At 36.9% G+C, this 18,217-nt stretch overlaps 1 protein-coding gene and 1 pseudogene across 2 annotated transcripts; both read right to left on the reverse strand.

Annotated features, from left to right (window-relative positions):
• Positions 1-3,897: 3,897 nt before the first annotated feature.
• On the reverse strand, positions 3,898-6,574 carry LOC137739032 (exopolygalacturonase-like). The gene is made up of 4 exons (XM_068478505.2): positions 6,336-6,574; positions 5,759-6,070; positions 4,929-5,450; positions 3,898-4,489 (listed from the first exon to the last, which is right to left on the reverse strand). Exons 1-4 carry the CDS (start codon positions 6,465-6,467, stop codon positions 4,253-4,255), a joined length of 1,203 nt encoding a protein of 400 aa, XP_068334606.2. The 5' UTR covers positions 6,468-6,574; the 3' UTR covers positions 3,898-4,252.
• A 3,338-nt stretch (positions 6,575-9,912) lies between these two features.
• LOC137739034 (polygalacturonase pseudogene) lies at positions 9,913-11,421 on the reverse strand (annotated as a pseudogene). The gene is made up of 3 exons (XR_015967014.1): positions 11,262-11,421; positions 10,672-10,983; positions 9,913-10,357 (listed from the first exon to the last, which is right to left on the reverse strand). The product of XR_015967014.1 is annotated as a polygalacturonase pseudogene (transcript).
• Between the last annotated feature and the right edge of the window lie 6,796 nt (positions 11,422-18,217).

An 18,217-nucleotide genomic window follows, 5' to 3' on the forward strand; every position in this document is an offset into this window, starting at 1 on the left:
ACATGCGGGGAGAGACGGGCCATACAACCTACTTCCAACAACACCGATATTGTCCCAAATTTGACCCACTTCTAACAACACCGATATTATTCAAAATTTGGTAATTATCACCTGCACAATCCGTCAGGTGTAGAGTTTTATCACAAAAGACATTGATATTAGTTGGAGTGGGGTTAAGATATATTTAAACTATTATTTCTCTTTTTATATAGCTAGTGGGATTCAACAAAAACAGAATTAAGGAAAAAAATTACAAAACAAAGACTATTACTTTTCATCTTCCTTTACAACTCTTTTGGAATCAATTATTTGATGGCATAAAAAATAAACCAGTCCAAAATCCTCGAAGGAGTGCAATGAAAACAATCAAACATCTGGGAAAAATCACACAAACCTTGAAATCTATGCAATCGGATGGTGAAAATTTAGAAGTATATGCAAAACCGAAAACGAGAGTTCACAACTTTAGAGAGAGAGAGAGAGAGAGAGAAGACTTACTTGAGAATGCGAAGAGGAGTCGCTCTTCCTGTGTTTGGGACTGTTGGGTTACATGCGATGGTGACTTTGAGAGAAAGAAACGGGTATGGGTATGTTTATAAAGGAGGAGACGCTGTCTTTTGAAAAAAGACCAATAGTGGGCTGGGCTGCCACGTAATGTTTTGATGGGAACTCCTTATTCCCAAGTACGGTTAGTGAGACTAAATGTGTAAATTAAATTTTGTAAAATAAATGATATGGAAGTTGATGATTGAAAAATTATTTAAGTATTGATTGCGTGTTTATTTCTTATTAGTGACACATTATTTAATTTACAAATCTAGCATAATTACTCCTCGAGAAACATCGCGACAAGAAAGGACTTGCGAGCCAAGGCAAAGCAGGGGCATCTAAAATAACAGAATAATTTTTAAACAGAAGGTAATGACTTCACCATTTGGGGCTCTTATAAAAACCCCACATAATTCTTTCCTTTATCAAAATTATTTCTCTTTTGATCGCGAGTTGGTGGTCCAATAGTAAGAACGGATTATAAGGCTTTCTTAAAACTAAAAATTAGAGGTCTCAGGTTTGAAACCCGCTACTGGTGTGGAAGTTAGACTTGTAACCAAGAGAGGCTAAAATGTCTCTGTGAGTCTTTTCGTCCTCGGAAGAGATGGATAACCTTAGTTTGCCACCGGTTATCTTCCTTTGAAGGAAAAAAAAAAAAAACAAAAATCTCCATTTCGAAGCAATCAAGCTGTGATTTATGAATGGGGGAAATCGTAAGTGCCGGTATTTTCATGTCGAGTTGTCCTCTCGATCTCTGCTGCTGCCACCTTCGACTCCTGTAAGGAAGGCTACGACTGCCTCGGTCTCGATCTCTAAATCATTAATTGTCGCTGCCCTCAATTATTTTATGATTTTGAATTTGATTACGAAATGACGATGAAGATGTCGTTGTATAAGCAGAGGAAGAATCAGAACACCACCAAGGGCAACCGGCTCTTGATCAGCATCACTGTGATCGGCAGCGCTGACCCGATCCGCTTCGTTGTGAACGAGCTGGAGCTCGTTGCCGCCGTCATCGACACCGCCTTGAAATCCTATGCCCGTGAGGGGCGCTTCGGCAAACAAAGCGGGCAGGTTACATGGAGAAAAGAAACCACCATTCTTCTGTCGAAAAATAAGGTCTAATTGTTATATTAATCACATACAAAATTACTAAATTATTGCGCAAGTAATACACAATTTAAAAACATGCACATGATCAACCAAATGTTAAATGAACATATGACATAATGAATTAGAAAAACAAGAAAATTAGTCAAGGCAATATTGGGAGTGTCACCTTTTTAACGTCTTCGTCAAATCTAAATGGGAAATTGCCTTGGACAAGGGCCTAATTTTGCCAATCATGAGTAGTAGTCCCCCTGAATGTTGGAGCTTTTGAGTTGTTGAATGTATTCGCTTTTCTAGACCTTTTAGTTTGTTTTGGCTCAAACTCCGGTAAACAAAACAGAAGTTCAACAGTTCCTACGAAAAGAAGAGCATCCATAGTAGGACTAACTGAAGAAAGTTCCATGTGAAGGTGGAAGGAGACTCTAAGATCCTAATTGATGATAGTAATGGTGGATCTTCGTTCCCTTGGCACCTTCTTACTTAATATTCATAATCTGCAGAAGTTGGCGTGTAACTTCCCGTGTATCTCGTTTCGTCATATCTTCAGGGAAGTTTATCTTTGTAGCTGATGAATTAGCTTCTTTGGGTCATTCTTTTGTTGTTCCTGCTATTTGGGTTCGCTCCTTGCCCAGTGAGGCAAGAACACCGTGGATTTGGGATTTTGTTGCCTCTAGTTGCCCTAGGGGCTTCTCCTTGTACTTTTTGTTTCTATTAATTAAAAATAAATAATAAAAAAGGGAACTGTTATTAGCACTCCAAAAATCTCATTCTACACTCCTCATAAGTATATTTTTCTTTCTAATTATAGAAAGTTTGGAGTGACAAATGAAATTTTTGGAGTGCTAATAACAATTCCCATAAAAAATCGATAATTACCCAATAACACTATTACACATTACAAGAAAATAAAAATAAATGTCATTTAATACAACGTATTTCTCTTCACTTACAAGTTAAATATGTCTTAAATTCAAATCACATTTGAAAATTCACTACTAGCTAAGGAGATGGAGTAATGAACACAAAATTTCTTTTGTCATCTAATTACAAAGAGAGCTTTGAACAAAAAACTCAACCGTCAACCCACACTCATCGCATGCTATTTGGGAAAAGTCTTATGGGCAACTTATTTACAACGCACGACCAAAAAAAAAAAAAATTAAAAAAACAAAATCCTTATTCACAACCAGGGTCAATTCTGAGATTTTGAAGGCCATGTGCGAGACTCAAACAGAGGCCCTTGCATAGTCTATAATTTTGGTTGCTATATTTTCTTTTATATTATATATTTTTTATTGTGTGTAAATTGATATAACGTAAAAGAAAATAAATAAATAAATAGATAAATAAATACAGAAAAATGAAGCATAGTGTGGTAGTCATGTACCTATATGCGTTCTCTATGTTTTTGGTTAAAATCTCCATGCTTTTTAAATACAAAAATCATGGTGATATGACTATGTACTTATCATATCACTGTACAAATATCATAAGCAAAACCATTAACGCTCTTCTTATCATCTAGAGTTCATCTCAAGAAAAATTTATGTGTTAAATGAATCACTGATTATGATATTAGTAGCATCTATAATGAACCTTTTTCATTGCATTTTTCGTCACACCCTAAAGTGAGGATGATTCTCACTCCCTGTCACATCCCAGTCCATGGCGGATCACTTCCCGGGCCCGCTCCACCACTGTAGCACAATATTGTCCACTTTGAGCTTACCATTCCCTCACAATTTTGTTTTTTGGGAACTCACGAGCAACTTCCCAATGGGTCACGCATCCTGGGAGTGCTCTGACCTCCTACTCACTTAACTTCGGAGTTCTTACAGAACCCGAAGCCAGTGAGCTCCCAAAAGGCCTCGTGCTAGATAGGGATGAGAATATACATATAAAGATCACTCCCCTGGGCGATGTGGGATGTCACACTCCCCTTCTCCCGTTGATTGCCATTAGATTAGTTAAAATTTTGAGATTCATGTCTTAAGCAATTAAACCAACTTAATCTAACAATATAGGTGTGGTTGTACTATAATTTTCTTTTTGATATGGATGACTCAATAGTCTTCAAATGGATTGAAAAATAGATGACTTTTAAACGGTGACCAAAAGAATAAACAATTATAATTATGAAGTGTATTCTATTAAATGATATCATATAAGGAATGGGGGCTTTTAAAGATTATATCAGATTTAAGAAATTTAATTTATTATGATATTTCTAACTACAAATTTATTAGCAAAATTATCTTGTATAATGAAAGAAATTAAACTACAAATATTTAGAAATGGAAAAAATAGTGTAGCTCAAAAATCCCAAAATAGTTACCCTGCACATGCTCTATGTGAAAGAAACATGGCTGAAAAATAAAAAATAACAAATATGAAAAAGTAAGGAGTCGAACCCGCGCACTACCACATGAAGGTACCAGCGTTTGACAAACATGCCAGGCAAACACACATAAATTGTTTCCCATATTTTTTATATATAGAATATTAAGAAGGATTTTAGAATTTACGAACCCCAAGAAATCTCCTCTCACCTCCTCAAGGCCGGCCCTGTTCACAACGAATAATTGGCTTGTTTTCAAGAAGATGTAGCACAAGCAAGAGGCTTCGCCACGTTGTTAATGGTGGGCTTGACATGTTTACATTCAGAGGTAAGAGAGCCTTTATCTCCAGTGTATGTGAGATCAATGTTGCTCAGTTCTACATTCTCACATGGCAGCTTTCCACTGCATAAAAGCTTGACACCAACTGGGCCTGAAGACGAGCCCTTTATGTTCTTGAAGCTAACATTACTGATCTTAACTTTGGATGAAACCTGCATACAGTAATAGTATTATTAGAAAGCATTTATACTCATAAATATTTTTGATAAAAATGTTTTAAATATAAATATGTCAAAAAAGTTATTAAAACTTCATGTGTTTTTTTTTTTCGTTTTTTTTTTTTGTTTTTTTTTTTGGGGGGGGTGGAGAGGAGAAGAAACCACACGGGAGTTCTTCCTAAAAGCATATACCTTTCTCCATAAATCATTTTTAAGTTTTTATATCAAACATCGCTAGAAGTGCTTTTGTTGAGAATTTTTTTTAAACCTTTCATAAACAATCTCAAATAGGCCGATGGACTCAAGTATCCATTCAAAATAGCGGAGGTTGGTGTCAAGAAATCTTTGTTGTTCTGTTTGGGTTCTTCAAGATTAAGTATTTGACTAAGCAACAAAGAAACTTTGATATTAATTTTGGTGTAAAATAGTATACCTCAGGTGTGCACAACTTATGTGGGCAATACTCTTGGTCTATGACGACAGGGTTTTTAACATTGTCCATGATAATATCCTCAAAGTGAACATCTGAGACAGCAGTACCCTTTGCAGGGGAAGCAGGCCAGGTTTTGATCCTTACACCATTATCGGTATTTGAAATTGTGCAGTTCTTGATAAAGATTCCGGACACAGGTTCTTCATCCTCAGTCCTTCCGAGGCTTCCGATGCTTATGCCGTGGCCTGGTCCGCATGTAACGTTGGTTACATGGAGTTGCTTGGTACCATGACCTATAGAGATGCAGTCATCCCCAGTTCCAATGGTTGTATCTGTGATGTTGATCTGAGTTGAGCGTCCCATATGAATTCCATCTGTATTGACGCTTTCTTTAGGCGCTGATACTGTAAAATGTTGGAATGCCAAATTGTTGCAACCCAAAAGATTGACGTGGAAATTTTTGCTGTCTTTTGTTGTTATTTCTCGAACTATGGAATTGGTGATAAAATTGAACCTCAAATTCTGCGAATAATGTGAAAACAATTAAAACATATTAAGATGAGTAATGTCTTTTGTCAAAGTTATGTCAGGAAAATTTTTATATTGTCACATTGAATCAAAATCGAGATCATTCACATGATCCATGATTTAGATTTGCTACCTAATATATTCTCTTTTCACACGTATGGCTCAAGCTGTCAAGCACCATATATATATATATATATATATATATATATATATATATTCTTAGAAGAGTATGATCAGCCGTTTAGTTTCACAATCTAGCAATTGATTTAAATTATAAAAGAACAAGAATCAAATTATCTTACAACAGCTTTAGATTTGCAATCTTTGTTTTTGTGGCAATCATTTTGCTTCCAAGCAGTTGTTCCTTGGCCATCGAAAGTTCCACCACCAGATAAGGTGAGCCCATCAATGCGCTCAAAAGCTACCCAAGTATCTTCTTTTGGGAGTTCCTTGATATGTTCCGGAGCCTGCACCGTGCCTTGGAGCTGAAACTCAATAGGAGCTTTGCATGGTCCTTTGAAAGTTGCCCCTACAAACTTGTATGTCCCACTTGGAACAACAATTTTACTTGCCAATGTCGATGCACATGCATCTGTCCAAGCTTTGCTCAAAGCCTAATTAAAAACATTGTATAAAAATTAAAAATTAAAAATTGAAATGATTTGCTTTAATTACCAAACAATTCTAGAATGGAAATGATTTTCCGCTTATTCATATTTTTTCTCATGCATATTTATTTCTTACTTTAAATTAAACAAATCAAAAGGAAAAGAAGAATGTGCAAAATCCAAAAAGTCTGTACAGAAGTAATTTCTCTTCTAGTTAGAAATATTAGTTTAGCATTTCAAGAAGAATTACGTAAGCATCTATAATGCCTACCTGGGTTATATCAGAGTTTGCTTTTCCACCATAAGTTGCACCTGTTACATCATAGACACCAGATTGGGCATTAGATGTGGATAATAACAAGTACACAAACATTGGCAAGATATTTTTCAGCTTCAAATCCATCTTGAGTTTTCAATTCAGAATTAGTTTCTTTCGTTTGGAATTTTGATGAAAACTTTATTTTGGTTTCATCGCAACTTTATACTTAGACTGGAAAGCTTAACGCCCTCAAATTATTTAGCCAATTACTAGCTAGTTTTATGGAAGATGGCTTACCCCCAAAAACCGTGCACGAAAAAAACTAGCAGCCGTTGAAGAAGTAGTGAAAAAATCTCAAAATTTCTTCCAAAGAAAGGCTTAATTAAGAGCCAAAATTTCCTCACTCGGAATATTTCTCCCAAGAAACAGGGAAGTAGACCCGAATTAAGATGTTTAATTACAGTGTAGTTCAAGAATTATATCCTGTAATTAGGAATTATATCCTATCATTAGTAATTAATTAAGCTGCTTATAGAACATCAATTACCACCACTATGTATGGCCCTAGGTTAGTTTTCTTAAATTTCAGGTAGACGGCCATGGGCCCACCCCAACAACACTGATACTGTCCCTACTTGACCACCTGCTCAATCAGTCAGGTGTGGGGTTTTAATACAAAAGGTCTCGGTGATAGTTAGAGTGGGGTAATTCTATTTAAAGGGCTTTTTCTTAAGCTTTGTGGCTGATGTGGGACAAAGAAATTTTAACAAGTTCAGTGTAAATTACCACTTCAACATATAGTTCTCCATGCTTCCTCTCCAAGTCAGTACTCAAATTGTTCCTTCTAAGCAAACCCTAGTTGCTGCAGCCACCAGCACCCTGATCAACACCAACTCCACCACCGCGACACACCTACAACTTGTTTAAACTTTACAGCGTGACTTGTGGGAATCCTCACAATAATAGTTTTAAACCATATCATAGCATGGAAACAATACAAAGACAAATTGGTACATCATTTTACTTGCTAGATGGCATATCTCGGTGTCTCCCTTTATAGTCTACTCTTCACTGACCGCAAATTGGTACATCACTTTACTTGCTAGAAAGACGAAGACAAGAGCATCTACTATGACGTACTCATGCAAGTCTCGTTTTCTTTCTCAAGGAGTTTCTCTCCATGACTAACGTTGTCGCTAACGGTTGTACCAAGATCCGATTCGTCTGAAGAATTAGAAGCTTGCGTGCCAGTGCTTCTGCCTCGTTGGTGTTAATTTGTCAAGGATTGAGTGGCGGCTGCTGTGGTTGAGGATTTGAGGGATGGAATCGTGGGGTTCAATGTGGCAGTGCAGGGTTGTTTTAGAGTGGAAAGAGGATCGCATTCCGCAGTTAGGCTTGCATACATCGAAATTTCAATGAAATAAATATTTACCAATACATTAAATTTTGACATACCTGAGCTTACGTGGCATGCACCGAGGGTCGCACAAATCGTACATGTGACATGTCACTCATCAAAACCGGACGAATCATAAAGTGACACGTGTGGACACTTGGCGGAAAGTAATTAAAGAATTATCTTTATTAGTTCTTTGATTAGTTTTAATTTAAATCGAAACAAATTAATTGATTTAAAATGCCAAATCATGAAACAAGCCCAAAATCAAGTCTTGTGTTTCTTTCGTCAATAAATCAAGTCTACAATCAAGACCAAATTCAACCGTAGGCAAGATATGGAAAGCCTATAAATACACGGCTCTAAGACAAACCCTTGTAGCATTTGTTCATTTGAGATTAAGTCATCGTCACCATTAAATAAACAACACCCACAATTTTCACACCAAGGATCGAAAAAGAGGATTCAAGTTTTGTAAAAAGATTATATGTAACATCCCACATCGTCCAGGGGAGTGGATCCTCTAAGCCTTATATGTATATTCTCATCTCTACCTAGCACGAGGCCATTTGGAGCTCACTGGTTTCGGGTTCCGTAGGAACTCCGAAGTTAAGCAAGTTTGCGCAAGAGCAATCCCAGGATGGGTGACCCACTGGGAAGTTCTCGTGTGAGTTCCTAGAAACAAAACTGTAAGGGCGTGGTCGGGGCCCAAAGCGAATAATATCGCTCTACGATGGAGTCCAACCCGGGATGTGACATTATAACCCTAAATTTATTAATACAAATTATTACTTTATACAAGTGTTCATGCATTATTTGTCTCAAGAATCTCGAGTTTACAAGGCTATTGAGGGTTGATTGTGATTTTGTCAGGGTTGAGATGTCGACCAATGGAACTGATGGAGCCTTATGTGGTGGCTCTTGTGTGGTGGATCAAGTAAATGTGATGTGGAGGGTAATTAAAAATGATCGTTCAGTTTTATGTACTGCTTCAAACTATGCCCGTGCTACTTTATATATGTATTACTCTTTTGACTTATTGTGATGTGGCTCAATTGATTAAAAACATCTACCCCATATACCCGAGGTCATAAGTTTTATTTTCACTTCCCCCAATGTTTGCTTGCATAAAAAACTCTTGCAAAAGTCTAGGGTTCTAGTAAATAAATGTGACTACTTAAGTCCATCAGTTATAAGGAAATAACTATCGTTAGAAGGTCTAAACAGACTAAACATAGTGTCATATTCTAACAACTCGGATATCCTTATAATTTTTATTTTTGTTTAAAAAAATGAAAAAGTTCGACAGTTAACCTGTAAATGAAGTATTTTAAATTCAAATCACATATGAAAATTCAATACTAGCTAGGGAAACTTGGAGTAATGAACACAAAATGTATTTTATCATGTTATTACAAAGAGAGCTTTGAACAAAAAAACTCAACCGTCAACCCACGCTCATCTCATGCTATTTGAGAATAGTCTTATGGGTAACTTATTTACAACGCACGACAAAAACAAACAAAAAAAACTTGTTCACAACGAATAATTGGCTTGTTTTTAAGAAGATGTAGCACAAGCAAGAGGCTTTGCCACGTTGTTAATGGTGGGCTTGACATGTTACATTCAGAGGTAATAGAGCCTTTATCTCCAGTGTATGTGAGATCAATGTCAACTCGGTTTCACATTCTCACATGGCAGCTTTCCACTACATAAAAGCTTGATACCAACTGGGCCTGAAGATGAGCCCCTTATGTTCTTAAAGCTGACATCGCTGATCTTAACTTTGGATGAAACCTGCACATAATAATAGTATCATTAAGAAGCACTTTTACAAAAATGTTTCAATTATCAATATGCCAAAAAAAGTAATTAAAAATTCAAGTGTAATTTTTTGGAAAACTACACAGGAGTTCTTTTTGAAAAAATATACTTCTCCATAAAGTGCTTTTAAGTTTTTATATCAAACATTGATAAAAACGCTTTTGGTCGACATATTTTTTTTAAACCTTTCATAAACAATCTCAAATAGGCTGGTGAACTCAAGTATCCATTCAAAATAGTGGAGATTGGTGTCAATAGATGAAATGGTTATCAATTGTATTCTATTCTTCAAGATTAAGTATTTGACTAAGTAAAAAAGAAACTATGATGTAAATTTGGTGTAAATAGTATACCTCAGGTGTACACAGCTTATATGGTGTACACATCTGAGACAACAGTACCCTTTGCAGGGGAAGCAGGCCAGGTTTTGATCCTCATACCATTATCTGTATTTGTAATCGTGCAGTTCTTGATAAAGATTCCGGACACAGGTTCTTCATCCTCAGTCCTTCCGAGGCTTCCGATGCTTATGCCGTGGCCTGGTCCACATTTAACGTTGGTTACATGGAGTTGGTTGGTTCCGTGACCTATAGAGATGCAATCATCCCCAGTTCCAATGGTTGTATCTGTGATGTTGATCCCAGATGAAGGTCCCATATGAATTTCATCTGTATTGACACTCTTGAGGCGCTGAGACAGGAAAATCTTGGAATACCAGATTTTTGCAACCCATAAGATTGACGTGGAAATTTTTGCTGTCTTTTGTTGTTATATCTTGAATTATGGAATTGGTGACAGAATTGAACCTCAAATTCTGCCAAAGTGTGAAAACAGTTAAAACATATTAAGATGAGTAATGTCTCTTGCAAAAGTTATATTGTTAGGAGAATTTTTATGTAGTCAGAAAGAATCAAAATTGCAGATTATCCACATGATCCATGACTTAAGGTCGCTACCTAATGGCTAATATTTACGCCTTTCACACGTATGGCTCTGGCTGTCAGGCACCATAAATATATATATATATATATATATATATTTTCTCTTAGAAGAGTACGATCAGCCTATTAGTTTCACAATCTAGCAATTGATTTAAATTATAAAAGAACGAGATTTAAATTATCTTACGACAGCTTTAGATTTGCAATCTTTGTTTTTGTGACAATCATTTTGCTTCGAAGCAATTGCTCCTTGGCCATCGAAAGTTCCACCACCAGATAAGGTGAGCCCATCAATGCGCTCAAAAGCTACGCAAGTACCTTCTTTTGGGAGATCCTTGATATGTTCTGGAGCCTGCACCGTGCCTTTTAGCTGAAACTCAATAGCAGCTTTGCATGGTCCTTTGAAAGTTGCCCCTACAAACTTGTATGTCCCACTTGGAACAACAATTTTACTTGCCGATGTCGATGCACATGCATCTGTCCAAGCTTTGCTCAAAGCCTAACTAAAAACATTGAAAAAAAAAATTAAAAATTAAAAATTGAAATGATTCTGTTTAATTATGAACCAATTCTAGAATGGAAATGATTTTCCATTTTTTCATTTTTTTTCCCATGCATACTTATTGCTTACTTCTAATAAAACAAATCGAAAGAAAAAGCAAGAAACAAAGACAAGAATGTGCGAAGACTAAGTGTGTACAGAAGTAATTTCTCTTCTAGCTAGAAATATTAGTTTAGCATTTCAAGAAGAATTACATAAGCATATATAATGCCTACCTGGGTTATATCAGAGTTCGCTTTTCCACCATAATTTGCACTTGTTACATCATAGACACCAGATTGGGCATTAGATGTGGATACTAACGACAAGGACATAAACATTGGCAAGATATTTTTCAGTTTCAAATCCATCTTGAGTTTTCAATTCAGAATTAGTTTCTTTTGTTTGGAAGTTTGATGAAAAATTTATTTTGGTTTCATCGCAACTTTATACTCAAATTGGAAAGCTTAACGCCCTCAAATTATTCAACCAATTACTAGCTATTTTTATGGAAGATGCCTTACCCTAAAAAACCATGCACAAAAAAAACTAGCTGCCGTTGAAGACGTAGTAAAAAAATCTCAAAATTTCTTCAATAGAAAAACTTAATTAAGAGCTTGAAATTTCTTCACACAGAAAATTTCTTCCAAGAAACAGGGAAGTAGCCCCAAATTAAGATGCCTTAATTAATATGTTTAATTGCAATGTAGTTCAAGAATTATATCCTATGATTAGTAATTAATTAATCTGCTTCTAGTTTTAGAACATGAATTACCACCAATCTGTATGGCCCTAGGTTAGTTCATTGTCAATTACCACTTCTTTAACATGTTCTCCATGCTTCCTCTCCAAGTCAGTACGTACTCAAATTGTTTCTTCCAAGCAAACCTAGTTTCTGCAGTCACCAGCACCCTGATCAACGCCAATTCCACCACCCCGACAACGCCTATAATTTGTTTAAACTTTACGGCATGACTTGTGGGAATCCTCGCAATAATAATTTTAAACAATTCTTCACATTATAGCACGGAATTCCAGCTCAACTCCACCTCGAAGTGGCGGAGCCAAGTACAAGGCTCCCTGTAGGCTATAGCATATGGAGAGTTTTGAATTTTTAAGTTTAAAAATAGTAATCTTTTGGGCTATTTAATGATTTTTAACTGTCATTTTCCACTTAGCAAATGTAAATTTTGAATCTTAAAGATGTTTTTAAGGAAAATAAGAGCTACTATATGTTAAATAAACTCATCATTTTACCTAATATTATAATTTAGTAACAATTTAAAATTTACATACTACAAATGGTTTCTTATTTTATTCATTTAAAAGTTTTGAAGATTACAAGCCTAGAAAACATAGTATAAATTTCTTACTTCAAATTATTACTTTTAGATTTACTATTATATAACTTTATGTACGTAAAAAAAAGATTGAAAGATTAATTAACTTTGCCCACCCACGTACGTAATTCTTGGCTACAGCATTGCCATCTCAATTGCTCCCTTTATATACTCTTCACTGACCGCGAATTGGTACATCACTTTATTTGCTAGAAACAATTACAAAGACGAGCATCTACTATGACGTACTCAGGCAAGTATCGGTTTTCTATCACAAGGAGATTCTCTCCATGACTAACGCTGTCGCTAACGGTTGTACCAAGATCCGATTCATCTGAAGAATGAGAAGCAAGTGCGTGCCAGTGCTTCTGCCTCGTTGATGTTAATTTGTCAAGGATTGAATTGCGGCTGTGGTTGAGGATTTGAGGGACGGAATCGTGGGGTTCAAACGTGGCAGTACAGGGTGGTTTTAGGGTGGAAAGAGGATCGCATTCCGCGAGTAGGCTTGTAGACATCGAAATTTCGGTAAAATAAATGTTCACCAACACCTTAAATTTTGACATGCCTGGGCTTACGTGGCATGCACCGTTGGTCTCACATATCGTACACTTTACATGTGACTCATCAAAACCAAACGAGTCATTAAGGAATTATCTTTATTAATTATTTAATTAATTTTAATTTAAATCAAAACAAATTAATTGATTTAAAATGTCAACCAAACCCAAAATCAAGGCTTGTGTTCTTTAGTCAATTAATCAAGTCCACAATCAATGTCAAATCTAGTCGTAGGCAAAGACTTGGAGAGCCTATAAATACGCAGCTCCAAGAGAAATAAAAGGGTCAGAAATACATCCAAACACCAAGATGCTCAAACTCCCAAATTCCCAAACATTTAGAAGATTCAGAAAGCTTTTGTGTTAAAGAGGATATCTTGGATTGATTAGGTCAAACATTGTAAATTATTCATTAGTGATTTATGATGCGATAATTATACGCATACAAATTAAACCCTATTTGTGACAATTGTAGTAATGATGTAAGTAGGGATCGTTCTAACCGGGGATTAACTAGGGATGCTAAACACTTGACTTAAATAAATAAAACTAACTTTTAAAACACTAAGACAAACTTAAAAGACTCAAAACAAGTTCAAAAGACTCCAAATACTTTAAAAACATAAAATAAGACAAATCAAATGATTAAGACTTAACAAAATAAGGGGGGGGAAGTTTGATTTGACGAAAATTGAAATAACAAAACAAGTTAATAAACTAAGCAAATTGTAAAACGAATAAACGTAAATATGAATGTGATGAAAATATGGATGATGGAATAGCCAAGGGGTTCCTCTCCACACATGTTACACTTGCAATACAAGATTGATTTTCGGTTGGTCTTTCGATAAATTATGAAACTCAATGCTCCAAGTTAATTAGGTTCGCTTAAATTAACTTTCAGATTTCCCTGGATTCATTGGATTGAATGGAATACGCATTACAACCAAATTATTCTTAATCAAAGTCCCTAACTATGGAATACGCATGATAGAGACATTCAACAAAGATCATTAAGTCCAACGGAAATCATAAACATTGACGAGGCATTCGTTACTATGGAATACGCATGAAACTTATGCCAAGAATTCATTTAACGCGATTGTTTATAAGCGTCATATTCATGCATGAAAATTAAGCTTGCAATCTCAATGAACATACATAAATACGTTATCAATCAAACAGTTAAACGAATTGAATCCACAACTTATGAAATTCCAACCAAAAGTAATCAATTCATATTGTAAATATAAACATAGTTTCGAATCACCCCCTAGCTACAGGGGGTTTAGTTCCTCATAACCTTGAAATCAAAGAGACAACTAAACATTCCAACAACTCAATCTTGAATTGTATGAACGTTTAGGCACTCTTCTCTTCCATTACAAAACAAAGAAAATTGAATTTAAACTTTGAAATCAAAGAAACACCTAAACATTCCAACAACTCAAACTTGAATTGTATGAACGTTTAGGCACTCTTCTTCTTCGTTATTGTGGCACAAGGTCTAAGGTGAGCTTTGGGGATTATGTGAAGTGTTTTGGAGGGATGGGAAGTAGTTGGATAGTGGCTGAAATGGAGGATAAAAACTGCACAGATTGGAAGGGGATTTGCGGCACAAGGGTTGTGTTTGTGTGGTGTGAAGTGTATCAAAAATGAGATGATTTGGTGAATGGAATGCAAGGGTATTTATAGGAGGAGTGGAGATGTATATGGCTGTTTGTTTAAGGTGTTTGTATGTGAATGCATGCTGGAATTGAAAGGGAAAGCTGGAAAGGTGATGAAATGCACGGCATAGAATGGTTGTTGGTGTGTGAATGCATGCTGGAATTGAAAGGGAAAGCTGGAAAGGTGATGAAATACACGGCACAAAATGGTTGTTAGTGTGTGAATGCATATGTTGAATGATTAAAGTGTATGTGGGTGAATATGTAGCTGAAAATGCATGTGAATGCATGCTGGAAATGCAATGTGAAGTCACGGCAAAGGGTGAAGTGAATGTGAAATGGGAGTGCATGTGTTGCATGGCAAAGGGCTTTGTTTATGTGTTGGCATGGGAATTTCTGGTTCTAAGGCTTTGTTTGCTTGGGCTAGGCCCTTTGTTTTATGTTCTAAAGTGCACACAAAGCTTCAGTTTTGTCCAACACTTTGGCTCCAAGCATAAGCTATCCATCCTTAGCCCAAAAGTGCTCCAAACGTCTCCAAAATGCATCTTTTTGCTCCTTTAGCCCTTTTGGCCTACAAACACACGAAAATAGCTTAAAGTACTAAAATAACTAAAGAAACATAACGTAAATGCACGAGAACAAGCCATTTAAGTCGCATGAATATGCTCCTATCAATTTACTTCCTTATTTAGTTCTCAATTTGCCTTAATTATAGGCAATAGAATATGATCAAGTCGTACACAGTGTGTATAAGAATGTAATCTTGTTCTGTGAAGTTAATAAGAAAACCTATTACACCATATCAGTTTTCTCTAGATGGTACCAGAGTGATCGAACTGGGACACACACAAAACACGAAACACAAACCCTAGCAGCAATAGCCATGGGTGACAAATCAGAAAAGTCAACCTCTTTAGGCATGACTTTGTATCAAAAATGGGAAAACCCTAATCATCCACTCTACCTTCACCACTCGGATCAACCTAGCGCAATACTTGTGCCGCAGCAGCTTGTGGAAGATAACTATGGCACATGGGTCCAATCCATGACCATGGCTTTAATGGTCAAGAACAAACTAGGGCTTGTTGATGGGATGATCAAGAAGCCAAGTGATGAACAGATTGAAGAACTGCAACAATGGAACAGATGCAACAACCTGGTGAAAATGTGGTTGCTTGGTTCCATGTCAAAGGAAATCTCGGGAAGTGTCATACATTGCAAGGACGCACGGCAGATGTGGCTAGACCTGCAAGAGAGGTTTTCTCATGTGAACATCGTACAATTATTTCATATTGAAAACGAAATCCATGATTGTGTACAAAGTGACATGACGGTAAGCTCTTATTTTACCAAACTTAAGAGTCTTTGGGATGAACGTGATGCCTTGTGTTCAGTCCCGGCATGCCATTGTGAGACCAAGAGAGAGATGATGTCATATGTTGAAACTCAGAAAACTATGAAGTTTCTCATGGGCTTAAATGAATCGTATGCTACGGTTCGTGGTAACACCCTATTGCTAGAGCCACTGCCCACTGTAAACAAAGCCTATGCAGTTGTCCTTCGACATGAGAAACAAGTTGGAGTCTCGAGTGCTAAGAGCATTGTTCAATCAGAAGCAGTGGTGTTCGCTGTGAAGGGCGCTGGACGAGAAACCGAGTCTAACAATAGTGGGCAATGCTGTGGTAAATGCAACAAGACAAACCACACCAAAAAGAACTGTCGTGCACATCTTAAATGCACCTTTTGTGGCTGGAAAGGTCACACTTTTGACTACTGTCGAAAGAGAAAAGCCGCTGCTGAAAATGAATCAGGTTATTCCTTGCCTTCCAAAGGGAATCAGGTTACATTGCATGACAAAAAGGAGGTGATGCCTAGCTTTCCTTTCTCTCAGGAAGATTGCAAACAAATTTTTCAAATGTTGAACAAAACAAGTCTTCCTTCGTTAATCAAGTCGGTAATCCTCACATGTTGAAGATTTTTCAAGTAAAGTTTTCTCTTTTACATATCATGGCAAAATATTTGGATCCTGGATAGTGGGGCTATGGACCACATTGTTTGTAGTCCTGATCTTCTCTTGAATTCAAAACCAGTTGAGAATCACACTGTTGAATTACCCAATGGCTCCTTTGCTAAAGTCACCCATATTGGAAAAATAATCTTTTCACCCAATCTCATTCTTGATAATGTCTTATGTGTACCACCTTTTCGATTAAATTTGATCTCTATCAGCAAGTTAGCATATGACTCACTATATATCACCATTTTCCTAAACCATTTTTGTGTCATACAGGACCTACGCTCGGGGAAGATGATTGGGACGGGCATTGAACGAAAGGGGCTCTACTACCTTGAACCCCCTAAGAAAGGAACATGCAATAACGTTCAATTCACTTCTCCTTGTCTATGGCGCCAACGTCTTAGACATCCCTCTCCAAAAGTTTCTTCGTTATTTCCCATTTTCAATCATAAATCTTGTGCTTCCAATAATTGTTTGATTTGTCCATTAGCCAAACAAACAAGATTGCCTTTTCAATTAAGCACCATTTCTAGTAAATCATGTTTTGAGTTAATACATATTGACATTTGGGGTGGTTATCAAGTTGCGTCTCTTTCCGGTGCCAAATATTTTCTCACTATTGTCGATGACCATACTAGGAGCACATGGGTTTATTTGATGAAGCAAAAGTCAGATACATGAGAACTCTTAGTCCAATTTATTCGCATGGTAGAAACTCAATTCAATACTAAGGTCAAAATAGTGCGAAGTGACAATGGTCCTGAGTTTAAACTTGAACGTTTTTATGTTCTCAAAGGAATCCTACATCAATCTAGTTGTGTTAATACACCCCAACAGAATGGTGTTGCATAACGTAAACATCGGCACCTACTTAATATGGCTAGAGCATTACTTTTTCAAGCTTCTTTTGGGGGGATGCCATCCTTGTTTCTGCATACCTCATCAATATGACACCTACTCCTCTTCTCCAAGGGAAAACACCATATGCAAAACTGTTCCAGAAAGAACCCAACTATTCCCACTTAAGAGTCTTTGGTTGTTTATGTTTTGCATCCACTCATGCGCAACGACCTTCCAAATTTGATCCCCGTGTTAGTCGTTGTCTTTTTCTTGGATACCCTTATGGTCAAAAGGGTTATAGACTCTTTGATCTCACACTTAAAAAGGTCTTTGTCTCACGAGACGTTGTGTTTTTGGAAGATCAATTCCCTTATCACACTCCTGCTCTTTCCGCTGCACCACCCTCACATCATTCCATTTCACCTTTATCATTTACCATGGACTCCTTTCCCGATCCATCTCCTTCAGTCACTATCTTAAGAAACACTTATCCTGATTCTCCTCGTCATTATGGCATCACACCCGAGGATCCTGCTTCCACATCATCTCCTTCCACCACCGCTCTCGACAACCTACCTTCTACACCTTCGTCTACCCACCGCGATACTCCCCCCTCCGCTGTGGCACACAACCAACCAAACCATCTAGCTTCTTGCAGGACTTTCATGTTGAGGCAACCCTTCCTTCCCGTGTCGCTCCGACTTCTTCCATGAGCATGGTCCAGGCCTCAGGTACTTCTCACCCTCTTTCACATTATTTATCCTATGATCA

Source organism: Pyrus communis, chromosome 9, assembly GCF_041283825.1.
Source record: "Pyrus communis isolate YQ-2024b chromosome 9, ASM4128382v1, whole genome shotgun sequence".
NCBI lineage: Eukaryota > Viridiplantae > Streptophyta > Magnoliopsida > Rosales > Rosaceae > Pyrus > Pyrus communis.

What these genes read in the sequence shown, in the direction of transcription:
- LOC137739032 (XM_068478505.2), bottom strand. Translation starts at nt 6,467, where the DNA reads ATGGATTTGAAGCTGAAAAATATCTTGCCAATGTTTGTGTACTTGTTA. An exon ending in ATTGCAAATCTAAAGCTGTT is followed by an intron (nt 5,451 to 5,758) that starts GTAAGATAATTT and finishes CATTATTCGCAG; the next exon opens with AATTTGAGGTTCAATTTTAT. An exon ending in ATAAGTTGTGCACACCTGAG is followed by an intron (nt 4,490 to 4,928) that starts GTATACTATTTT and finishes TACTGTATGCAG; the next exon opens with GTTTCATCCAAAGTTAAGAT.